Genomic DNA, 27,387 nt, shown 5'->3' with positions numbered 1-27,387 from the left:
GCTTAGCACAATGTCTGGCACGTAGTAGATGCCATATAAATACTTACCCTTTTCCCTCTCTTTCTACTATCAATTTCTCCTATACATACACTATCACCTTAGCTTGTGTTGCTTAAAGCTATCGTGCTTCTCTCATCCTTTCCCTTCTTCAGGTTAAACATCCCCATCGAAACCCAGTTTGTTTTCATAAGGTAAGCATTTGAGATCCTTCACCATCCTGGAGCCCACTTTGAGGTACAGTCCAGTGTACCGATAATTGAACATAATACTCCAGGTGTGGAATGACCAGGGTTGGATACAAAGGTGACTCTTTTATTCCTCAAAGATATGTCTCTCTTACTTCAATCTAATACTCCAATTTTTGCTTTTTGGGGGGTGGTAAGTACCCTTATCCTATCAAAGGACAACACTCTTTAATATGAGGATTCTTAATCTTTTTGCATTTTTGACCCTCTTGGCAGTGTAGCCCAAGGGCCCCTTCTCAGAATAATGTTTTAATGCATAAAATAAAATACAGGAGATTGCAAAGCTAATAGCTGCATATTGGATGCTCAGGAAAGATCTCTGGTATGAGAACTTGCCAATCCTTTTGCTTGTCCATCTTTAGTGTCCACCTCCACCCAACTCTCGCCTTTAGCATGAACAGCATCCACGATCTAGTAAACTGTCTGGGTAGATGAGCTAAATCAGTTTGAGGATCTCCAACAGATCTCAAACATTTCAGTCAGTTTGGAGCATGTGAAGACAACCCCCTGGCAGATGAAAACAGTTTGTTCCACTGGCCTGTGGCTGAAGGTGGCTGAAGTCGATGCTGTGGAGTATTTAGAGCTTGATCAGACATCAAAGTTGCCCAGGTCTCCTACTTCCAGGCCATCATACATCCTTTATCCTGCCACTGAACTTCATTAATTTTGGAAGAGAAAGTGAGGCTGATACTTTGTACAACTGCCTCACTTAAATCCAATTCTCCCACAAGTCAAGACACCATCCATGAAGCCATCGGTCCCTTCAAAACAAAGGAGGAACAAGAAGCTAGGTTTATATAATGCTTTAAGGTTTGTTAAGTATTACAAAGGAAGACAATTATATTAAAATACAATTATCAAAAAAAATCTACATTTCTATATCCTGTCTTAAGAACTCCTAGAAGTGTTGTCTGGAGGCACTAAGAAGTTTAATGACTTTCCCATAGTCATAGAGCTAGAGATAGGATTTGAACCTATGGTTCCCTTGGTTCCAGAGTTAGTCCTCTATCTCCTCTGCCAGCCTCCCTCTCAGAGCAAATTAAATAAAAAATAGACACTCGTGGATCAGGTTGATCAACCACCTTGGGAATAGAGCTTTGGCAAGAGCCTGCTATGTATGTCTTAGCATGCATTCTGAGTTAAGGGGCTGGTATAATTATAACCTAGTTGTCTTCCCTGACAAGGAGGTACAAGTCCACATGGACGCTTGTAAAAAAGACTGAACTACACAGGTCTCTTAACACAAAGCCAGGTGCAGTGCTCAACCCTAACAAGGAGGAAGTTTCTCCGAAGGAATGTCTCCCATAGCTACAGGAATTCAACAGCAGGTTAAAATTAGATTTTTCTTTTTTTTTTTTTTTAAAGAATGAAAACCATAGCAACTGCAATGTTGCATTTCTCCTATAGTACATTAAAAATGGGCTCTCTCTTCTCCTCCAACTGTCTATCCATATTTGAGCAGCCTGTTTCAACAGCAAGTCCAATAAGTAAACTGGCTTTCTCCATTGAGCTGCCATGAAAACACTTGTATCTTTCCAGTTGCAAGGCCGTGCCATCTGCTTCTCCTCCATTCCCCAGTCCAGAGGGGCCCAGAGCTTGGTTGCACAAAGCAAACAAACCCTTTCTTAAAAATGCACTAAGTAAATTTAAAAGGCTGACCCTTGAAAATGATAGAAAATGATCACCTGCTTTCCTCTTGTGCCTTTTATCATTAAAGTGTTTGAGACTTTTAAGAAATCTGTTCTTTTGATATCTAAAAAATGTTTTGGAGTTTATGGCATATTTCTAAGAAGAAACCAAATTTATATCATAGTCTATACCAAAGAATGAACATTTTGTAGGCACCTATAAACAAAAAACACTTCTTTAACAAAGATAATTATTTTTAATTGCTTTTCCCTAAATTTTGTTTTAATTGAGGTAATTAAAGCGGACCTCAGTGTAATTAGAGTATATCTCAATATCAATGAATAATATTGGGTTAATCAAATTGATGATTTACTAAAGACAGAGGCAGGCAGAGTGAAATTAAGACAGAGACAGAAAGAGAGAGATAGAGACAAAAATAGAGACAGACAGGGTGGGGAAGGAAGGAGGGAAAGTGAGAGGGAAAGAGGGAGAGAATAAAATTGAATCAATGATGGGTTCATTGAAAACGTATAAAGTAGACCTTGTCCATAATTAAAAAACGAAATGCCAAAAATATTTTAAGTTCTACTCTCCCCGGAGATAGGCCACACTTGGGCACCTCTGTTTATTTTCTGTAATTTTACAACAGGAAAAAAATATTATAATAACATTATGTTTAGTATGTAAGCTTTAAGAGTTAACAAAGGAATCATTGCTCTACTTTGGAGTGAGAGTTTGAATCCTATCTTGCCCAAACGGTGTTAATTTGGATCCAAAAAAAAGGAGAGAAAAGGTACCAAATTTGAAATGGGTTACTTCAATTGTTTCTCCTTCTGTTTTGGCTATCTTCCTCTTTCTCTCTGTCTCTCTGTCTTCTCTCCTTTTGTGCATTTTATACAACTTTTTAAAAAAGTGTTGATTTTTTTCATTTAAAATGTTTATAAAAGCTTAAGCATCAGCATTTCAATATGCAAAGAATAGAGGAAAGAAGGCCATTGAGTATAAAATTGTCAACTTCCATTATGAAAAATCTGCTTAATCTTTTTCAAGTGTATATTAAATTTAATACTAGTAACAAATAGTCCTGTTTGTTTGGGATTCAAATCCTTCCGCTACCTTCTCTGCCTTTTGTTTCATTGCTTGATTGTCTCTCTTGTTTCTGATTTATTTGCTTTTTTCCTTCATTATGGGAGAAGATCCACACACTGATCCAGGAACAATGCCCCAGTTGAAAGGGATGAGAGAAGGAGAGGGCAGGTATGTGGCAGGGAGGCTTAGGGAGTGAGGTAAAGCATACCTAACCAGGTGATATGGGTCCTTTATATACAGCATGTATATAAATGCAGACATATAAGATAACATGCAGAATGGATAGAAGGCAACTTTAGATAAGGATCTAAAGGACATAACTGTCTACAAATTATCTAACCTCTCTGGTTCTCAGTTTATTTCTACATAAAATAGAAGATTGAATCAGACTTCTAAAGTCACTTCCATCTCTATATTTTTGCTGTTCTGAACCCAACACATGGACTTTTTGCTGTACTATAAAGTAAAAAGAAAAAAAAATAAATAAATTTGGCTGTGTTACCCAGGATTCTAAAGTTCTAGATTACTTCCTTTTGTGTCTGGTGACATTAACAAGCCCCTTCTTGGAATGATTTTTTTAATAATTAAAAGAAATGCTAAATTTCAGTGAGAAGGTAGTGAAAATAAAGGTGTAATTTATTTCCTAATCTAGATCTCAGACACACTAAAAAACCTCCTGCCATAGACTGTAAGGCACTAATAGCTGAAAGGGCCAGGAGGGTGAGGAAGAGACTGGAAAAGGCCTCTGCTGAAGGAAACATTCTAGTTGAGTCTTGAAGGAAGTCGGTGATTCTGAAAGGGGAGAGCACTCCAGACATATCAGATGATCTATGGCAAGGCACAGAGGCATCGGAGATGACAAGGAAGCAAGTAGGCCATAATGGCTACTCCATAGAGAGTATATGAAGAGAAGGGAGAATGTAAGAGCGAGATGGTAAGGAGGGGTCTGATAGTGCAGAGCTATAAATTACAGAGGACTTTGATGTTAGTAAGTCATTGCAGTTTGTGGAAGAAGTGGGTAACATGATTAAACCCTTGCTTTAGGAAAATACTTTGACAAGCAACTGTGTACAAGGCCAGGAGAGTAATGAGGAAGCTGTTGTAACATTCCAGTTGAGGAATAATTGAGCTCAGAATTAGGATTCTAGCTCTTTGAGGAGAAAGAAGAGAAAAGATAGGATAAATTTTTAAAAGTAGAAACAAGATTTGCAGTTCCATTTGTTCAATAATGAAGAGAACCAACTATACCCAGTGATAGAACTCTGGGAAATGAGTGTGAACCATTACATAGCATTTCCAATCCCTCTGTTTTTGTCTGCCTGCATTTTTTATTTCCTTCACAGGTTAATTTCAAAGTCCAATTCTTATTGTGCAGTAAAATAACTATGGATATGTATACATATATTGTATTTAACATATACTTTAACATATTTAACATGTATTGATCTACCTGCCATCTGGGAGAGGGGGTTGGGGGGAAGGAGGGGAAAAGTTGGAACAAAAGGTTTTGCAATTGTCAAAATTACCCATGCATATAACTTGTAAATAAAATTCTATGAAAAAAACAAGATTTGGTGACTGATTCGACATATGGAATAAAGTGATGTATTATCAGACTGAAAAATAAAGAGTGGGAGACTGGTGTCTGGAAGGATGGTAATAGAGAAGTTGTTGAGAGGGGTAGGTTTAAGGGGAAAGAAAATGAAAGAGTTCTGTTTTAGACTTTGGATGTTTTGAATTTGAAGTACTGTGTACTTTCTGAAACAATAGACAGTTGGCAGTTCAGGACTATTGATCAGGATCTTGACTCGGGAGGGATAGATAGATCTGGGAATAATTTGCACAGAGCTCAGTGAACCCAGGGCAGCTGATAAGATTACCCAGAGTAGAGTTAAGAGAAGAGGTTTAAGAAGATACAGCCAGTATGAAAAAATATGGTTAAAGAGTCCATAACAAGGACCAAAAACGTGAAGTCACACCTTTTAGAGAAAGGTGAGAGCCATGTATGTGATTAAAAACCCAAATAGAAAAGAATACCCAGGAGGAAAGGGTGATCAACAGTGTTTGATATGAGGATCTGATCTTTCTTTTCTTCACTCCCAAGCCAATATTCTATCCACTGTGACATTACTAAGTATCTACAAATTATCTAACCTCTCTGGTTCTCAGTTTACTTCTACATGAAGTAGAAGATTGAATGAGACTTCTGAAGTCACTTCCAGCTCTATATCTTTGCTGTTCTGAACCCAACACATGGACTTTTTGCTGTAATATAAAGTAAAAAGAAAATAAATTTTGCTGTTACCCAAAAATTCACATTTATAAAATATTGAGGTCTTCTTGGACCATGGCTAGCATATTTATCTCTTGCATCTCTGTCAGCAGCATGTCTTCATCTTAGCCCACATTTTGGCACCAGTTCTTTGAAAGGTAAAAGAGAAGATTTTTGAAATTTGTTTACCAAGGCCATTGGTTTTATAAAAATGGACCACAGTGGAGTATGTCACTGAACAGTAGCTGTGTACTGTGTTGACAGCTATAACAATTGATCCCTTGCCAGTCCCAAAGCCAAATTTTGAGGTCTTAAAATGTAAACAGATGAAAAAAATATGGAGATGAATAAGAAAAATAGCATTGTCCAGAGCAAAACTCTTTTAAGGGTGATAGACAGATGCTACGTATTTTGAAAGTACTGTGATACTCAGCATATCCCAAGGATGGAGATATTATATTTACAGATTTTTTTTCAAAGTAATACAGTTGCATTTTTTTTATATAATGCAAGTCAATGGAAAAAAATTTCTCCAAATGACATCAGAATTCTATCAGGACAAGGGGGAGCTAATGATTAGTGATAGAAATACATTCTAAAGGAAAGAACATCAGGAAAACATTACAGAACTATTCAAAAATAAAAAAAATCTCAGAAGGGATCAGTAATAAGGCAATCTTTTTAATATCTTTTTAAATTTAAGATAAACCATGGAATATAATTTCATGGCTTTATGTAAAATCATCCTTTTCTTTGCACACTAAAATGTGATTGTGATAAATTACAAAATAAATAACTTTCTTTATTTCACTCTTCATAATAACCATATGTGAGATAATAACATGGTCAACTATGTTGTACAACATATAGAACACCAGACCTAGAGTCAAGAAGACTCATTTTTGTAAATTCAAATCTGACCTCAGCCTGGACAAGTCACTAAATCCTGTGTGCCTCATTTTTCCTCATCTGTAAAATGAATTGGAGGAGGAAATCACAAACTGCTATCTACCAAAAAAATCTCAACTAGGGTTACAAAGAATTGGACACAGCAGAACAACTATAATAACATCATTTCTTAAAAATAAAAATGAAATAAAATTGTGATAAAAGCAGTTTTTCTAAAAAGAATAACAAAATTAGTCATTCAGATTTCTGAGTACTACTTGTACTTCTTTAAAGGATTTGTCTGTTTGAATTGCTCTCAGGGACTCTCACCATCCAGGTAGCATATTTACATTTGAGCCCATTATTATTCTAATGGCTTTAATTAAAAGGTAAAGAAGGGGAGATATTTCTGGATATATTGTTCATTGCTTTTCTTCATGTACTCTGTGTTCTGGCCAGATGGTTCCCATGTACAACATTTCCTTTCTTTCCCTTTTTCTAATAATGCTGTTGCACAGGCTTCCTTTTGCCTGGAATGTATTCCCTTCCTTTCCCATCTTTGCTTCCTTCAAAGCATATGCCCATTTGCCATCTCCAATACAAGGCTCTAACCTGTTTCACCTTGTGTTTACTCTGTAACTCATTTTAATATATGTGTATATATGTCTCTAATGAATAGAATGCAAACTCCTTGGAGACAGAAGCATCTTTATCTCCACAGAATCGCACACACACTGGGCACTTAACAGAGGAGTGTTAAATAAATGAAAGCAGACATTAGGTGGGATGGCTTAGAATGCTTTAAGATGCCTAAGATCTTGGAAGTCAAAGGCAGTTTTTCCTTTCGTTTTTGGGCCTGGCACATAATAGGCATTTAATAAATGCTGGCTAAGTTGAATTGAATTAGACTGGAAGAAACCCTCCCAGGTCTAAGTTCTGACTCTTTTGTTTTTGAACTTTTATGGTAAGCAGATTTCAGATTTCCAACTCGAGCATTTAAAGACTACTTGGGAGTTCAACTTAGGTTAAGTGACTCAACCCTTGTCACCTTGATCTCTCAGCCTTCTAAGTTGTGACATTTTTCTAAAGGGCAGCAACTCCTGTTTGGAACTAAGAAGAAACCAATGCACTAGAAAAAGACAGAGAGACCTTTTATCTAATGTTGATGTGTCACTCATCTGTTCTTTTTCTTCCTGCTTTTGGTGTACCTTATTAAAAATAACATTGGACAAGGAATACAAAGGCTTCTGTCTTAAAACTGACTCTGTGATGACTCTTTTAACAGTGTACTGCAATAACTTTAACTCTCTGGGCCAGTTTTCTGATCTGTCAGGTGGGAGTAGAGTAGTGGTAAGAATCAAATGAGAAAATTCCTGGAAGGGCTTCAAAAAGCTGTCCAATACTAAAATAATAATGATTAATGGAGGAGGGCCATGGTGTATTTCCAGCACCTGGCACCTTACTTGGTACATAGAACATGCTTAATGCAGGTTATTGATTGACGCCCAAATACTGCCGTATACTCTGAGACAAATATAGTAGCAGAGAAAATACTCCAAAACCAACAGTGGAAAGAGCACTGCTCATGGGATCAGATGGACTTAAATCCCACTTCTGATAACTTCCTGGGTCATCTTGAGCAAGTCAGTTATCTTCCCTGATCCTCAGTTTATTCATCTGTAAAAATAAAAGCATTCCTATCCCACTATCCAAGGGATCTTGGGCAACTGATCTTCTTTCATCTCTATCCCAGAAGGACTAACCAGACAACCTCTTGATCTACTTTCTCTCTCTGGATCTATGGTTCCATGTTCTTAGAAATGGCTTTTTCCATTTTAAAAACAATTGTGATTTCTGGCAGCATTTCCGATCTGTGCAACATTACCATTTTTACTTACATGTAGGATGCTGGATAGCATAGCATTCTGACCCAAATGATATGGGCTTATGCCCAGCATTAATGTGAAGTTGAAAGTCAAGTTCCTTCCACTTAGAGATAAATAAATTAATAAATAAATAAGACAAAAAAGGAACACCTGTTCTGAAAAATGGTGTTTAAAGCTGTGTAAAATTAACATTTTCATTATTAATGGGAAAATGAGGGAGGAAAATCCGCTTCCCACATTTCTGGAAGCCTTTCATTGCACCAGCTGTGGTTAAGAGAATTCTTTCTCCTCCAAAGCCTATTATGCAGGTGAGTGGTGTATTTTATAATGAGTTCTAGGCCACCTGCCTTTAATATCAAGATGGATGTTTCGACTTTTTTGTCCTCAGCGGATGTGCCTAAGACCTTCCCATTTGGTTCATCTCTGTACCCCATAAAAATGAGCAGAAGATGTTGTTTTTTGGCTCTGGGTGATTATTTTTAAGATGTTTCCAAAAATGCTTCTTGAGAATAATAATAATAATAATAATAATAATAATAATGATGATGATGATGATGATGAAGATGATGAAACTTATACTGCCCTAGGTAAAGTAATAAGTCAGCAAAAGCTATAGCCAGAGATTTGAAGAATAAAGCAGTGGCCCTAAGTAGCAGTGACTTAAATGGTCCAAGTGTCTTAGATTGTTTTTCCTAACTCTTCCTCTCTTCCCCCACCCCCAATTCCCTCTAGGAATATTCGATGGATTCAAGGAGTCTGGAGAATGCTGGGAACAGGACCTGCCACGATCAGATGGTCCCGAAGATGAATGTGAGCAAAAAGATCGTGATGCTGGCCAGCCCGCTGCATGCTCTGGACATGCCCCAGGAAGTGAAGAAAAGTTGCCCGGAGAAGCAGGGGGAGATGGGGAATGAGAGGGTCAAGATGACCAAGGCGCTGAAGGAGAAGCAGAGCAGCGAGCTGGACAGAGCCGGCCTGAAGAGGAGGATGGAGAGCGAGGAGAAGCCCCCTGCCCTGAAGCGGGAGCCCCGGGTCACCGAGCTGGAGAGCCAGCTGATCGCCCTGCCCCTGCCGCACATCCCCCTCAAGAACATCATGGACGTAGAGATGAAGCTAGTCTACATCGACGAGGAAGACGTCACGTACGAGTTCGTGGAGGCGCTGGTGTCCACTGCTGCACCGGGCCCCTGTCCGGCGGCCGAGATCGCCGACTCTCTCAATGGGCCCCATTTCAGCTTCCTGCCCCAGATTGACAAGTGGCTCCAGGTCGCCCTCAAGGATGCCAGCACCTGCTACCGGCAGAAGAAGTACGCCGTGGCGGCAGGCCAGTTCAGAACGGCCCTTGAGGTAGGGAAATTAAGGAGCTGCGGGTGGGGGGTGGGGGCGGACGCGGACGTGGGAAGGAGGAGATGGTGATGGCCCAGCGTGGGGGCCCGGAGATAAACCTAGGGGGCTGCAGCACTGGGAAGGCCACTGCCCAAACAGTCAATCATGTGCACCTGCAAATGGCCAGATAGGAGATTCACAAGAGGGAGGCTGGCACTCTAAAGCCTCAGGTTTGCTGCATCCTTCTGATCCATGCTGACTATGGGGACAAATGACTTAATCTTTGGGCCCCAAATGCAACTCTCTCAATTATGTGCTTACTGATCTTGGAGATGGGAAGCCCAGAGTTTGAATCTTGCTTCAGACACCCTGTGGAAGGTATAAAACTGCTCTGAGCCTCTTCATCTGCAGAGTGAGGAAGTTGGACCTGAAGATAGCTCAGGTTTCTTAGGGCTCTGAATCTGTAGCCCAGTGAACGGCGTTTGGAACCTAAACCAGTGACATCATAAGCACAGGCTAATCGAACAACCACAATAACAGCTGCTGTTTATGTAGTGCTTTAAAATGCCAGCTGTAGTGGACAGAAAGCTAGGCTCTAGTCAGGAAGATGTGGCTTCGAATCTCCTCGAACACTCACTGGACAAGTGACTTTGGACAAGTAACTTCCCCTCCCGGTTCCCCAGGCAACCCTCGGAGATTCTCAGCTGCATACAAAAAAGTGCCAATCAATTGACAGAGGAAGTGTCCCCATTGGGGAATTCCATATATCAGTGAAATCATAGATTTATTCTCTACACACGCATGTCTCTGCATATATGTATTATGGAAACATGTACATATATACATAAATATATGAATATATGCATTTCTGTTTCTGTGTGTGTGCACAATTACATATAGAATACCACAGTATCATATCCCAGGTCTGTTCTTTGCGTTAATGTTTGCAAAGCACTTTATATACATTTTCTCATATAAGTATAAATGCATATATGCATATGTACATGTGTGCATTGTGATGTGTGTACATTGTAAATATACCATATATTTATAATATGTGTACAGTATGTATAATATATGTACATGCCTAGAAAGCACTTTGCAAACCTTGGAGAAGGATACATATACTCATACACTCATGCATATATTTATAATATAAGTGACATACATATGTGTTTGAAGCAATATATTTGTATATATGCACAATTATTTTCTATATGTGAAAAAATGTATATTAAAAGTTTGCAAATGTCTAAGCAGAGGGAATTTTGAACATTATGCATTTATGTATATTTTAATGCATATATGTACACACAAATATACACATGTATACATCTCGGTGTGAATGTCTGTATATTTATATGTGTATCTTTATATCTCTTTATGTATTTTTGTTGCTCTCCAAGGCTTTCCCCATACACACTTTTTTTTTTTAAAGATTTTCCATCTTACCCAGGTTAGAATGCAGGAGCTGATCATAGACTCCATCTACTTACTAATAACATGGGAGCTTTGCTCCATTTCAGTCCTAGACTGATTTGTTCCTCTCTAAACCACCTGATAGTCCCACATTCCCGGAGACTCCTCATACCGATGTCAAGTGTGGACACATCATCAATTTAGCCCATTGCAGTTTACAGCTGGCTCAAGAGATCTGCCAGTCTCAGCAGCTCCAACTCCATCAGCTGAAACTACAAACGTGTACCACCGTGACTAACCCACAAGTCCCTCCACACCAAGAATGGCAAATCCCTGAGGTATCTATGAAAATAATATGTTAACCCTACAACTCGTAGAGAGCTTGAGAAGAGGTTTGTGATAGGTGATTGGGATAGATAATAATGGAGGTAAGAGAGAAAAACACACTTGGCCCAGAAATAGCAAGTGGACTCTGCCACATTTTGTGACTTCTCAGGCTCTACTCAGCAGCACATGAGTGGGAGATAAGGAGATGAATGATGGGAATTATCCAAGTGGATTTGGACAAGATGTGATTGATGATGGAATAAGAAACCAGGGTAGTCAAGAGTAGAGCTCAGTCTAGAGCTGAATTAGTTCACCCCTGAGTCAAGACCAGGAAAGCAAGAGGCTGATGACCTGATAAATTACTGTCATGGTGAGAATGAGTCACAGTGAGGATGAGAAGTCACAGTGAGGATGAAAAATAGGATTGGGATGGTGAGACATGAGAAGAGTTTGGATGATAAAAGTATGATCAAGTAAAGGGATTTCAGAGTTCTGGAACATGGAAATAGGCTTGTGGGTGACCAGACAGGGTAGGTTTCAGGATATTCCCATGCCTGTATGCAGCTGACTTTCATGGAGGAGAACCTGGCTCTGCAGAAGCCAAAAGAAACTCCATCGGACTGCTTTATATATGTACTTTCCCCTGACCCTCACAATGGCGCTTAGAGGGGGGGTACTGCAGCATGAAGGTCTTCATCTCATCTGTGATGAAATAAGTGACTTGCCCAGGGTCACACAAATGAATGCCAGAGGTCAAATTCGAAGACAGCTCTTGCTCTAGTTCCTCTCAGAGGTCAGTGTATCATCAGCTCCTTGATCTCTTACTCCAAAAAGGCAAAAAAGACAGATCTGTTAAGTGAGAGAAAATGTTCATGACAACTCAAATCACAGTAAGAATTTCATGAGGATTTAGGCTTCCGTTATGTTATTCCAAGATCAGGAAAAGCCACAACGACCCAAGTTTTTAAGCTCTTCTTAAAGGATTTATGTCTGGTTTTATTCCACCAAGTGAATAAATTAGAAATTCTGATTGGAATCCTAGAAGTATGCTAAATCACTTTTATGAATGCAGAATGAATCTGCCTAGAATGCCAGGGAAGAAACTGGGCCCTCGAGACCAAAATGGTACAGCTTGTGAGCGGAAGAAGAACCAGGACCTCAGAACCTAGATTTCCCTCTGGGACTCTTTTTATTATCCCTCTACAAGGACATCCAAAATCTTGGAAAATGAGTCACATTGCCCAAATGTCACTGACCAAGAGTGTGACGATGTAAACATCTACCCTGCCAGTAGTGATAATGACTCAAAAAAAATGATCAAAGAATGGATATCTTGGCCCCTTTGGCAATCAGATTGGTGAAGCCTGTGGGCACCTTCTCAGGATCATGTTTTTTCAATGCATAAAATAATTTCACAAAGGAAATAAATTATATTGCAATATAATTCTAAAAAATATATTTAAAAAAAGGTTATAGACTCCAAGTTAAGAACCCTTAAAAGACGATATTCTCCATAGGTCTATAATTTTATTAGATGTTCCCTAAAACAATGCTGATCTCAGTCCATCCATGGTTATCCATCCTGTTTGACCCAATTTCTCACTATATTCCTCTTTTTATGAAATTCAGATAGATTCAATCCTATGACAAGCCACTATCTTGCTATTCTTTCATATCCTGTGTTCTAGCAACTGTTGCACAGTGGATAGAATAACTGCTATTGTAGTTCAAGAAAAGTTACTAAGATAGAAGCTTATATAACTCTGTGATGTCATGGAAGCATCCTTAGAGCCACTCTAGATAGGAAAGGAAGAATATTAGTCCTTTAATCCAATTCCCTCATGATTTTTTTATATCTTCTGGTAGATTGTATATCTCTTCTATAGTGTAAAAGCTTTATATTCCATGAGCATGGATATTATGAGAAATTTGGTATAGTGGCACCTGTTTAAAATATTAATTTTAACAGATTGATGTTTTGTTCAGATGATTTTAGACAGGAGCTTGTTCTGTAACAATTGTCTGATTTAACTACGGTTTGTTGAATGGGTTCTCTAAGAGATCTTGAGGTATGTATTTGTTCCACAAAGATTTGTATTTTGAGGGATAGCTAGGGCACAATGCATAGAGGACCAGCCTTGAATTCAGGAGGACCTGAGTTCAAATGTGGTCTCAGACATTTAACACTTCCTAGCTGTGTGACCCTGGGCAAGTCACTTAACCCCAGCCTCAGAAAAAAAAAAATTGTATTTTGTTAGTACCTGAAAAGACTGTGAGTTTCTGACATTTAATTCTAGCCACTATTTCATGTCTTGCTAGATATCCAGTAGGTGCTAGGTTTTTGCTGCCTCCACTTATGGGTTGCATTGTTCCAATTCTTTCATTACATGAACTACCAGTGATCACAAGACTCAGGCTTGGTAATAATAATCTTTTTTGTAATTACTAGTAACAATAGCCTGGTTTCAAAATGGCATTATAACCTACTCCTTTTCCACAAGCAAATTACTTGACTAAGCAATTTTTGATACTTCTTTTCAACACGTTGTCGTACTTTACATGGATATTGCTTGTGGAAGGTTTTTTTATTCTATTCTTGAATCGTAACCATTTCATAGCTACATCTATAAGTAATTCAATTTTAGTTATCCCAGAAAACTCAATGATGTGTCCCTGATAATCAGCCTTTTCGACTGCTTGATAAATGATGTGCGCTTGCTCTAGAATTTTATCTTGAAGAGTTTTGTTGAGTGTGTGCTCCAGAATAGCTTATCAATCCTTTGCTGCTTTTTTGGAAAGGGGATGTTAATTTAGCTACCATAGGATCATGATTCCTACTTTTCACTACTATTATCCAAGTTTTTGAAAGAATACTTTCTAAATCTATTTGGTCCACTTTCCATTTCAAAAGTGTACATTATTATTAAGTATTAATTGCTTTAAATATATCCATGTAGCTTAACCTAGACTTCAGAATGTCAGCTCATATTCAACTTCAGCTTTCATGATTAATTTTATTTGTGTCTTGCCTAGAAGAAACCAGTGTTTGTAGGTATCACTGCCAGTACCTCAATTTGACCTCTAGATTCAATATTAAGCCTTTTGTGTTTTGCCTTTCCTTGGAGAACATGAGGAAGTTCACATATTGGGTTAAAGTGACATTTTTAGATCATAAAGAGAAAGATTCTATGAGATAAAGAAACTTGTTTATGTATTTTTTTAGTGGAGCCATATAGCTTACAGTCATTCATGTACATGGACATGAAATAATTATTAAAGTATTTTGGCTTGACTCCCTCTCTATTTGGAAGTCATATTTAATTTTATTTAGAACACCTGATGATGCATTCAAGTCTAGTAAAATTATAATGGGCTTGTCCTAGTTCCCTAAAATAACCCTATCCATTGTATGATTTGTTCTTAACATTATTATATTGGTGTTACATTTTCAAAAAAACAGTTTTCCATGTATACATCAACTACTCCAGTGTTCTCACTTTTATCTTTTTTAATATATTTGTATTCTGAACTTAAATAATCCATGAGTGAGGAATTGCGATAAAGGCATTGTGAGAATCTGTATAGACAGAATAGACATTATATTGCTTTGGGGTAAACTGGTCAATAAGTATTGAGTTGATAAATAGCTTTTTTACACCATATGTACTTTTTGACACAAGTGTTAGCTTCCTAGTTTTTATAGAGTGTTTTTAAAAATGATAAAAATTGTGAATATTTTTGTTTTTAATGAAGAATATAAACTCATATTTGGCCTGCATTTGTAGGCCTTCTTTCCATACTCATTCCTTGATAAAACAGTAATGATGCATTTTATAAAGAAAAAAAGAACCAGCTACATCCAGAAAAGGAACACTGGGAAATGAATGTAAACTGTTATTTTTACCTTCTGAATCCAATTCTTCCTGTGCAACAAAAAATTCGTTCTACACACATATATTGTATCTAGAATATACTGTAATATATTTAACATATATATAGACTGCTTGCCATCTGGGGGAGGGGGTTGGGGGAGGAAGGGAAAAAATCTGAATAGAAGTAAGTGCAAGGGATAATGTTGTAAAAAATTACCCCATGCATATGTACTGTCAAAAAAATGTTATAATTATAAAATAAAATAAAACTTAAAAAAAAAATGAGAGTAACATTACATCTACAAGGAAGCTGGTGAGATGCATTGTTAGTAATTCATGAACTAAACATACAGAGTTTGAGCCAAGCATTGTGATCTTACTTAGCCCCACCACTTTCCATTTTTTGCAAAATAGTGATTTCCCATCCTTGGCATAACCATTTGGCTACATTAAGCCAACAATATGCAAGGTTTCTCTTTGTCTTTTGATCCAACTTGTATTTTTATTATATTAGACCTCTTGTAACCTCATGGTTACACAGAAATTTTCTACATTCTTCCTTCTTTGGAGATTTTCTCATGCCTCTGATTTATTTACTTCCCACATCTCTGTAGTAAAAATTTTGATTAATGTTGAATCACTATTTGTCCTTTGGCAGGTTTTATTCTTCACATAACCTTAATCTTTTGATTTTGGCTTTGATTATTGTTGTTATTGTTGTATTTTATTATTGTATGGTATGAGTGAGTATATTAAGGTCATCCATTGTTGGGTCTTTAGAATTCCAAGTACTGGAATAAGTAGTCCAATTGAGTTGATCATATTAGGCCAAGAGAAACCTCCTTACAAAGCCAGGATTCCTGAAGGAAGAAAATAAAGATTTATCAATGCCCATGGGTTCAATTATTCATCTCTCTGCTGATGATTTTCATATCTTTTTATCTGGCCATGTCCTCTCTAGTTGGGTGTTTCTATCTATTAGAGATCTTAAACTACATATAATGTATTTGTATCCAATTCTTTGTGACCTCATTTGTTTTTGTTTGTTTGTTTTGGTTTTGGTTTTGGTTTTGGGTTTTGTTTTTTTTTTTTTTTTTTTTGGCAAAAGACACTTGGCCATTTCCTTTTCCAGCTCATTTTACAGATGAGGAAATGAAGACAAACAGAATAAAATGACTTGCCCAGGCTCACACACTTAGTTTCTAAGACCATATTTCAGTTCACTTTCCTGACTCCAAAACCAGTGTTTCTATCAACTGTGTCATCTAGCTGCTGAATGTCTTGTAGACATTTTAATAGCATGTTCAAAACTGAAGCTATCTTTCCCACCAAATGTTCCCCTCTTCCCAATTTCCTTATTACTACCTAGGAAACCACCATCCTCACAGTCACACAAGCTCATAATCTGGATATCATTCTTGATTCCTTCCTCTCTCTCTCATCCCTCATATCCAATAAGCTGCCAAGAGCTGGTGATTCCACCTCTGCAACATCTCATCCCCTTCTCTCTCCTCACACCTGCACTATTGAAATCGCCCTATGGTTGGTCCCCTTTCCACAAGTCTTTCGCCATCCCAGTCCATCTTTTATTCAGCTGTCAAAATGACCTTCCGGAAGTACAGATCATCTTCCTATTTAGTGACACAATTGTAAAATCTTCTTTTTGGTATTCGAAGTCCTTCATGATCTGCTCTCCTCACCTTTCAAGTCTTTTTACACCTTCCAACTTCCGTACACTCACACACACCCCTTTGATCTCAGAACTCTGCTGCAGCTGCTGGTAAAATTTGGATGCTGACACTAATTACTGGTAATTAGCAAAGGTCATTACTTTAGGACTAAAACTTAGCTTGGACATCTGGCTTAGTTTTCATGAGAACATCTAGGGAATCCACCCTTCTGACCTCACCTGGAATGTGTCTAATAAATCAAGTCTATGGACAACTGAAACTCTTTTTCAGATTGTTCTTCCTTCTTTTTCTCACATTTCTTCCAGTAGTCTGACAATGCTAGGATCTCGTGAATGTGGTTACTAGAGATGGCTCGTCCCTGCCTCCTTATCCTGTGTGCTTTTGTCCTCATCCTCCTATAAATGCTCCATAGATGGTCTATCCAGTGTGCTGGAAGCTGTGTTCACTATCTCTTTGCATTTTGTGAATATCATTGGAGCATATGAGTGGTCATGGGTTATTTTTCTCCTTCTGTGCTCGCTCACCTTCTCCAAGGTCATCTCCTAATTGTTTTTTCTAGAATCATTCCTCTAGGACATTACCTTCCTGTCTTTGCCCACAGACTATGCATTTTCTTCAATGCCCTTTAGATAATATTTAACTTTAATTCTTCCTAACTCTCTAGACTCCTTTCTCTGCTGTTCCCTAGCAGCCTTCTCACCCTAGAAGATCCCTCTACCTCTATAGACTTTTCCTTTGATTTGTTGGTTCCTTTTAGAACTTTCATTTTAAGGAAATGTCCAGGTCAACCACTTTTATCCTTTTATTCTCTAAACTCCTGATTCTCTAGACTTCATCTTCCACCGTGCCATTCTCCTGTCCCTAACCTCCCAGATTTTCAGCTTCCTTTTATGTGCTGTCTTCCAGAAATTCTTTCTTTTTCCTCCTATTGGACTTCTATTTCTTTTTTTTTTAATTTTTTTATTAATTTTTATAATTATAACATTTTCTTTGACAGTACATATTCCTAGGTAAATTTTTTTTACAACATTATCCATTGTACTCCCTTCTGTTCCAAATTTTTCCCTTCCTTCCCTCCACCCCCTCTCCCCTAGATGGCAGGCATTCCCATACATATTAAATATTTTATAGTATATATCCTAGATACAATATATATGTGCAGAACCGAATTTTGTTGTTGTTGTTGCAAAGGAAGAATTGTATTCAGAAGCTAAAAATAATCTGGAAAGAAAAACAAAACAAAACAGTGCTCACAGTTTATACTCATTTCCCAGTGTTCTTTTTCTGGATGTAGCTGATTCTGTCCATCATTGATCAATTGGAATTGGATTAGCTCTTCTCTAGATTGAAGATATCCACTTCCATCAGAATACATCCTCGTACAGTATCATTGTTGAAGTGTATAATGATCTTCTGGTTCTGCTCGTTTCACTCAGCATCAGTTGATGTAAGTCTCTCCAAGCCTCTCTGTATTCCTCCTGCTGGTCATTTCTTACAGAACAATAATATTCCATAGCATTCATATACCATAATTTACCCAACCATTCTCCAATTGATGGGCATCCATTCATTTTCCAGTTTCTAGCCACTATGAAAAGGGCTGCCACAAACATTTTGGCACATACAGGTCCCTTTCCCTTCTTTAGTATTTCCTTGGGATATAAGCCCAGGAGTACCACTGCTGGGTCAAAGGGTATGCACATTTTGATAACTTTTTGGGCATAATTCCAGGTGGACTTCTATTTCTAAGGTTTAGCATAGTACTTGCTCCATAGTAAGCATTAATAAATGCTTATTGACTTTACTAGGACATTTTATTCCTCATAGCACTACAACTTCACTAGAAAGTTATTATTGAAAGATAAGAAATATTCATTTTCCAAAAGCAACTCTTGCTGGCCTGATCATTCTTATATCTAGAGTTCCTGAGGGAATGTGCTGCATCCATCCTGTTCTATTGGCATTTTTAGGACTTATTTAAATATCTTCAATAATTAGAACCGAGGAAGGTTCAAAGAAGTACATGGAATCATAGGTCTTGACCTGGGAAGCTAGGTCCTAGAAGGTCTTGACTGTGGTCCTAACTATGGAAGTCCATTTTCCCCATAAGGAAACTGAGGCAAAAAGGATGTCATAAACCTAGATCTTGATTCCAAATCTAATACTTTATCCTTGATCACACAGAAATTGACCGAAGACAGTATTATACACTTGGAGAATTAGAAGCCATCTAGTCTAATTCACTATACATCCCCAACAAGTGGCCAACAAGTATCTATTTGAAAGCCTTTAAGGCAGGAGAAGCCACCATGTCTCCAGAGCTCACGTGTCTTTTTTGGATAACTCTGGGAAAGAACAAGAGCTGCACCAGCAGCAAACATTTACAGAAAACTGATCATGTGCTCCACTGCTATTTCTCTGATTCTCAGTGGCAGAGGGGGAGAATTCTCCAAGGCCGCCACTCATGGAGCCTACACTCAAGTAGATAATGGCCAGGATGAAAATGTTTCAACTATGGACTTCTCTTGATTGTCTTGAGTGAGGGAAATCTTCCCTGCTGAGGCAGGAACCTTAAGAAGTTCTGCTCACACTGCTTTCAGTGTGAGATGAGGCACTGATTTCTCTTAATAGTTTAGTCTTAAGTGGAGCAGGGTACAATTTTCCCCTGACAAACACTTCCGCAGTCCATCCTTCTCAAATGCTAAAGGTTTTGTCTATGGCCATATAAAATCTCCCAGGTAACAGGAAGTATATAATAATACCTCATTATATGGTATTCTTTATAATAGGACGGACTTTGATAGATGGCAGCTCCATCTAGGCCTCTGTATCGGAAAGCACTTATTTAATAAATTACAGAAAAGGTATGATTATAAGATTTTTATAAGACGACTCAGGGTTGGAAAAACTGAATGTCTCCAAGAGCTAATGAGACATAATGCCAGCATAATATTGAGTCAACAGTATTAGAAAAAAGGTGGGGAAAAATACAGATGACTTAGGCAGCATTCAAATGTAAAGTCCAGAGCTTGGGATATGATAGCAATGGATCAAAAAAAAAAAAAAAAAAATGAAGAGGCTAACTTCATTCTACAGATCCCAGAGGATCAGATGATTGTCACAGCATAGTCAATGGAAAATACAAGAATCCATTCTTTGTTCCCTACATGCCATGATTGACAAGTGACCAAAGTACTAGATTTGGATTCAGAGGACTTGTACTTAGTGCCTTTCCTCTGAGATTACCTTGTTGAATTGAATATGAGACTTATTTATGAAAATAAAGGGATTTAATCAGAGTAAGAAGGGGTACAGTGCCCTTGTTCTGGAGCAAGAGGATTTGAATTCAAATCTCATTTTTGACCTACCTCTATAACTTAAGGCAAAACACTTAGTCTCCCCAAGCCTCGGTTTCCTCATTTATAAAATAAGATGTTTGGACTAAAATACATGCCTTCTGAAACAGGTCACAGTTCTAGATCTATATTCCTATGGACCGGTCTTACCTGTCATTTTTTCATTTATTTCTTTTCTTTAATTATTCACTCTCCAATATAGGGATCATCTCAAGACCAGCATGGCTATGTTTAATGAGATCCATTCCCAAGAGATTGACTTACAAATGATAGATATTTATTTAAATCTTGTAAAGGCTTAAAGGAATCTGCCTCACTTGGGAGAGTATCTATCTCTGTGAAGGAAATTCCAGTACTTTGAGAGCCTCAAGGAAGTTGTTCTTTTATTCCTTGGGTTTTTGCACTTGCAGTTTGCTCATGCTCATTAAAAAAGCAAATAATTCATCTTAATAACCACTTTGCTGCTTAGACGAAAAAATAAAACAGGACTAGACATTTTACCAGTAGTTAGAACTAAAAGAATTCAAACTTCTCTTCATTTCTCAAGGAAACTTTCTATGAGTGAGTCATGTACCTCATACACACACACACACACAAAAGAATGATTGATTTGCCAAAGACCTAGTGGATAAGTTTCATAAGCAGGAAATTTTCCATATTCCACAGATGGCTATTATTATGTTTGATGTAAACTGTAAAGTAAATGTTGGTATCACTTTAATTTTTTTAATTTAACAGTATTTTATTTTTTCTAATTACATGTAAAGACAATTTTCAACATTTGTTTTTTGAAAGATTTTGAATTCCAAATTTTTCTCTTTCCCCAACATGGCAAGCAATCGGATACATATTATGCATGTCCAATCATATAAAACATATTTCCAAATTAGTCATGTTGTAAAAGAAGAAACAGACCAAAAATATACACAAAAAAATAAAGTGAAATATTATGCTTTGATTTGTAATCAGAATGCATCATTTCTTTCTCTGGATGTGAATAGCATTTTCCATCATGAGTCTTTTGGAATTGTCATGGATCATTGTATTGCTGAAAGAGTCAGTCAGAGTTGATTAATCATTACAAGGTGTTACTGTTACAGAGTAATAGAGATACAGAATTCTCCTAATTCTGCTCACTTCACTCCTAATTCTGCATGTTCATGAACGTCTTTCCAGGTTTTTCTAAAATCCACCTTTTCAGCATCTCTTATAGCACAAAAATATTCCATTCCATTAATACACCACAACTTGTTCAGCCACTCTCCAATTGATGGGTAGCCATTCAGTTTCCAGTTATTTTCCTTTTTGTGTCACGTTTAAATGAAGTTTCTTTTTGGAGATTAATTCATTGCCCAGACACTGACTTCTCATATACTCACTTCCTGTTCAATGACCAACTTATGTATGGCATATTGAAGGAAGAACCCTGGAGAATCAGCTCTTATGAAGAAATTACAACAATTTCTAGTCATATGAAAAAATGTTCTAAATCACTATTGATCAAAGAAATGCAAATTAAAACAATTCTGAAGTACCACTACACACCTGTCATATTGGCTAAGATGACAAGAAAAGATAATGATGAATGTTGGAGGAGAGGTGGGAAAACTGGGACACTGATACATTGTTGGAGTTGTGAACTGATCCAACCATTCTGGAGAACAATTTGGAACAATGCCCAAAGTGCTTTCAAACTGTGCATACATACCCTTTGATCCAGCAGTGTCTCCACTGGGCCTCTATTCCAAAGGATCATATAAAAAGGGAAAGAGACCTACATGTGCAAAAATATTTCTGGCAGCCCTTTGTAATGGCTAGAAACTGGAAATTAAATGGATGCTCATCAATTAGAGAATGACTGAATAAGTTATAGTGTAGGAATTTGGTGGAATACTAATGCTCTGTAAGAAAAGACCAGCAGGATGATTTCAGAGAGGCCTGGAGAGACTTACATGAACTGATGCTAAAGGAAGTGAGCAGAACCAGGAGATCATTGTACATGGATTGATCAATTCTGACAGATGTGACTCTTTTCAACAGAGAGGCTAGTTCCATTGATCTTGTGATGAAGAGAACCATTTGCACCCAGAGAGAAGACTGTGGGACTAAGTTTAGATAACATAGTATTTTCACCATTTTATTATTGTTTGCTTGCATTTTGTTTTCTTTCTCATTTTTTTCTTTTTTGATCGTTTTTCTTGTGCAGCATGATAATTGTAGAAACATTTATATAAGAATTACACATGCTTAATATACATATATTGGGTTATTCACCACTTAGAGGAGGAGATGAGGAGACAGGAAGAAAAAATTTTGGAACACAAGGTTTTGCAAAGGTGAATGTTGAAGATTATGCATAAGTTTTGAAAATAAACAGTTTTAATCAAAAGAGAGAGAAAGAAAGAAAGAGAATCAATCAGCATCTTAATATTAAATACTCCAGTTTCTGGTACATAATAAATGTTTGTTTCATGACTCACAGACAAAATAATGTTGGAATATCAATGATGAGCAATAACAAATGACATAAAAAGTTGTCTTATAGAGGATAGAGGACTTTGAGTCAGGATGACTATGTCCAAGTTTCACTTCTGACACCTAGTGGCTGTGGGACCCCAGGGAAGTTAATTTATTTCTTAGCACCCTAAGCTATTTAAGCTATCTTAAGACTCTCAAGTTACATGAGAATGATCTTCATCAACTGGTACCAGATGTACTTGTATGAGTCCAAAGCTGTAAATGATGTTGCTTAAACCACCAAAATTTCAAACACATTGAAACTGAGAAGTGAGGATTATAGGTTAAACAGAGCCAAACTAGAATCTGTACCTATAAATTTCTAAGCTTTATACCAAAAAGTATATCACATTACAGAGGAACATGTTGGCCAATATATTCTTCTTTTGAATTTCTCTAGTACTTATTTAGGTCACTCAAATAATATTTAAATGCTGCCTTACAATGTAGTGAGGATAAGTATGATACTTAGATAATTTAATATAATTTAACATAAAATATGAAATAATTTTATGCCTGATAAGTATAATGGGAGTACATTGCAGATTTTCTAAGATGATACTCTCCATTTAGTGAATACTAGGCAACCTTTTCTGGAATAATTGTGATTATGTGTGAAGGAAGTACTATGGGGAGACAGATTGTAGACTGAAACAGAGGTCGGAGTCAATGGCTCTTTATTAAAAAGTTCATAGTCTCCTTTGATGAAATGGACCTCAGATCTTCCTCATGATCTGATAAGCCTTCTTCCAGGGCCTTCCATTTATAAAGTTTTAATACCCAAATATTCAAAAAAGGCAAGATAAAATACAGGATCTCACTGGTTGACAGACCTTACTAGCCAAAAATGACCTATCAGCAGATTCATGAATTGAATAAAATAAGGAATATCTCCACTGACCACGTGATCATAAATGGATGAGCTTCTCCTTAGGTTAGGCAAGAGGGGATGGTACAATCTTTACATATGTCCCAAGAGCATATGACGGGGTGCTTTCCAAACCATGTCACCACCCATGCTTGGTTTGATCATAGGATGTGAGCAAAACAGGATGGAGAGAAATTGTTATGGGCCAAAATTCTGAACTTGAAACAAGGAGCTAAGTTAGTGGAATTAATACAGACAATAATTATCTAATTTAGCATGGTTCAATATGGTTGATTTAATCCTACAAGGAGATGTTATGGGCCAGAACTTGAAACAAAGTACTGAGTGGAATTGAGGAGACAATGGTTAAATCTAGTTTAGCACTGATTTAATCTTACAACAAATAATGGTTTCCTAGTGATATAATGATTGGTGTATACTCAGTGTGGGGCATATAAGCAAGAAGCTCTCAGGGCCAGAAAGACAAGCACACTAGAAGCTCTCAGAGCCTCAGCCAGGATTCAGTCGAGGAGATTCAGAAGCCAGAGAAGGCAGGCTCAAACTCAAGCTCTCAGAACCAAGGCCAGACTGAAAGGATCTCCAGAAAGCTGCCCGCCCCAGAAAGGAGATAATAAAGGATCTGGACTATGAGAAAGCTAACCAGGCTACAGGAAAGGAGACAAGACTTGGAAAGAGACAATAAAGGAATTGGACTTTAATACCTGGCTGCACTTGTGGTGATTTCCGAACTGAAAGGAAGGCTGCCTCCAAAGACCCCAAAGAAAACCCCAACAAGAGAATATTACAAGAGATATCTTTGTTGGCATCTTAGTGTTTGTGCAAATGGGTTTATAGCTGACAAATGAGTAATGAATTACATTAAAGTTGGAAGCATATGATAGGACCCTTTTGTTATAATCTGTTTTCCTATGTGACATACAAAATGTGGATTAATATACTATTTATTCTTATCTATTATTAGACTGAATAGAGATGAGTATATTGAAATAATACTGATTAGAATGAGCAAGGGTCCTCATTGAATTGACTTTTTCATCTGTAATGACATCTCCCCAAATGGACATGTGATCTCAGAAAGCTTATGGGTTCTGCACATGTACCAGACCCCATAATTATCGTTTAATATATGTGGGTTTTATCTCACAATCTAGAGTGAGCATAAGCTTCATGAGAATGGGTCTTATCATTTGTTTATTTGCACTTTTCATGGTTCATCATACAGAGGAGTCATCAAACTAATAATATATTTCTTTCTTTTGAGAGCCCCTTTTTAGGAAGAGAACTTGGCAGATTTTGAAAGTTTAGGGAGGATGGTGTCAAGGAGCAAAAAGACCAGACCTTTATAATTCCTTGTGTGGGTGATGAAGAGCTGAATTTAGGGCAGTTAAAGTATAAAGATAGACTAATGAACAAATCAGAAATGTGATCAAAAAGCATTTTCTCCTTTACTGAATTCCCAGATGTTCACAAATGTGCTTCTAAATCCAGTTTGACTGATGACACAACCCAAAATGATCAGAAGGTCTATTTACACTAAGATATAGATAGCACAAACATGAACTCATACATTATAGCTCAGACAACTAGAATGGAACATGTGACCAAGAGATGTGCAAATAGTTTTGATGAGAATTCCGATAAACACAATCAACATTCATTAAATGCCTGCTTTTTGCCATGCCCCCTGCTAGATGCTGGGGTTGCAGAAATAAATTGAAACATTCCCTTTCCTCGGGATGCTCATATACATTGAGGGAGGCAACAAGCACAGATATGGGTTTACAACAAATAAATACAGACTTGTTTGGAAGCAAATAAGTGGTGCAGTAGGTAGGGTACCCCTGGAGTAAAAAAAAAATCATCTTTCTGAGTTCAAATCAGGCCTCAGACACTAACTGCAACTTATTTTAACCTTGTTGGCCTCGGTTTCCTCATCTGTAAAATGATCTTGCAAAGGAAATGGCAAATTACTCCAGTTTGTCAAAAAGAAAGACACTAAACGGGGTTATAAAGACCCCACACAACTGAAATGACTGAACAAAACTGTAAATACTTTAATATATAAGCAGTCCTTATGAATAGAAATCCTTGATTGCAAAATGAGAATGTGACAATGTTTACCCAACTGGAAGCACATGGATTTTAGCTCAACTTTGACAACATATCAAATACAACCAATCTACTGATTGTTCAAACTCTTGTATCTGATCTGTGGCTAATCCAGTCTGTGATTTTCTTTTGTTGCTTAATTTTAGGGCATTTTGTTCTCAAAAACTTGCTTCCGAGAAAGTGCCAGTTAAGGAAAAAAAAAAAAGGGGGGGGGGAGATAAATGAGTTTATTTTGTAACTTGGTAGTATCTCTTTTTTTTTAAGTGGTGAGGTTGATAAGACAATTGGCTTAGAATGATTATTTGAGTTAGCCATGGACATACGCACATATGCACATACATATATCCTTGCTAACTGGAAAGGCATGGCAGCTAAGAGCTATAGCAGTTTAGAATGCAATTTTGTATAAAACCTCACAGAGACACATATGTGTAAGAAAATATTCATAGCAACATTCATTGTGACAAGGCTGGAAACAAAATATGCACAAAACAATTGGCAGCAAAAATTGGGTTTTATATGAATGTAATAGAATATCAGTGTTCCGGATGGAGTCATGAATATGAAGAATTCAGAGAAATATGAGACAACTTGTCAAGTGATAGAGCTTTAAAATAAATTAAAAAACAAAGCCAAGAAAAATCTATATAACGTCTACAGCAGTGTGCATAAAGACAATATTACAGCTGCAAAACCCATGTCAAACATAACAGACAATCTTCTAGGAGTTAAAGCAAATGTCTTCTCTTTTAGCAATCTATAAAATATCAAAGTGCTAAGTGATGTATATAACAGTTGCAATCATGTCATTAGATGCCTTTTTTCTTAACTGTGTTTGGGAGATATAGTTAGGAAAGGGAGCAAAGTAAAGAAATTGGGTATTTATTGAATATATTTTGTATTACAACCAGACTTTAAAAAAAAAAACTTACAAAGGAAAATAGCAGCATCTTATAAAACAGTGAGAATTAGTAGACTGAAAAATGAGATTTACAAAAGAGAACTTAGTTTAGAAGCAAATGAAACAAATAATCCCCAAAACATTTAAAGATGGACAGAAAGAAGGAAGGGAAGGGAAGGGAAGGGAAGAGAAGGGAAGGGAAGGGAGAAGGGAGAAGGGAAGAAAAGGGAAAGGAAGGGAAGAGAAGGGAGAAGGGAGGGAGAGAAACAGAGAAAGGAAGGGCAGAAGGAAGGAAGGAAGGGTAGAAGGGAAGAAAGAAGGGTAGAAGGGAGGAAAGAAGGAAGGAAGGAAGGAAGGAAGGAAAGAGGGAAAGAAGATTGGGATTAAAGGAAGGATGGAAGGATGACAGATAGACTAGATAGATAGATGGATAGATAGATAGATGGATGAATGGTAAGATGTGCTTGATAGAACTGTGCTAACACTAGGGATACGAATACAAACACACAAGACAGTCTTTTCCTCAAGGAGTTTATAATCATGGGGAAAGACAGCACACAGTGGGGTACCTGAACGTAATATAGGTACACACACAACAGCATGCTGAAGAGATGCCCTGGAGTGATATGACAGAGTGAAAGCCCCTTTCTCAAATAGCAGACTCAGGGATGGAATCCAGACCTTCAGTGGGAGAGAAATGAGCTCACCACCCAAATAAGGGACTTGAGTGACCTATATACCTATTTTCTCTCCTCCACAAAATTCTGGCAAGAATGTTCTAATCCAGTACTAAGTTTATCTGTGATGAAAATATCAGAACATAATAAACAAGAGTATACAACAGACTGCATCTCTATCATTGTACTATTGATTGAAAGGTACAGGTCATGGAAGATCCCACTCACCATTACTTGATTATATTTTTCAAAATGCTACAGATCAAAAAGATATCTTTAAAGGTTCACCCCCAA

General features: G+C 37.4%; 1 protein-coding gene across 3 annotated transcripts in view; it reads left to right on the top strand.

Moving 5' to 3' along the window:
- Nucleotides 1-27,387, top strand: part of SPATA16 (spermatogenesis associated 16) — a 295,979-nt gene that overhangs the window by 30,815 nt on the left and 237,777 nt on the right. For all 3 annotated transcript variants that reach the window (XM_074298205.1, XM_074298207.1, XM_074298206.1), the window contains exon 2: nt 8,742-9,356. In XM_074298205.1, the coding sequence (XP_074154306.1) occupies nt 8,751-9,356 (606 nt within the window). In that variant the 5' untranslated portion in view covers nt 8,742-8,750. The remainder of the gene's footprint in view (nt 1-8,741; nt 9,357-27,387) is intronic.

Source organism: Sminthopsis crassicaudata, chromosome 3 (genome assembly GCF_048593235.1).
Source record: "Sminthopsis crassicaudata isolate SCR6 chromosome 3, ASM4859323v1, whole genome shotgun sequence".
In the NCBI taxonomy this organism is placed as follows: Eukaryota; Metazoa; Chordata; class Mammalia; order Dasyuromorphia; family Dasyuridae; genus Sminthopsis; species Sminthopsis crassicaudata.
The sequence above is the reverse complement of the archived record's forward strand: the minus strand, read 5'-3'. Positions and strand labels throughout refer to the sequence as shown.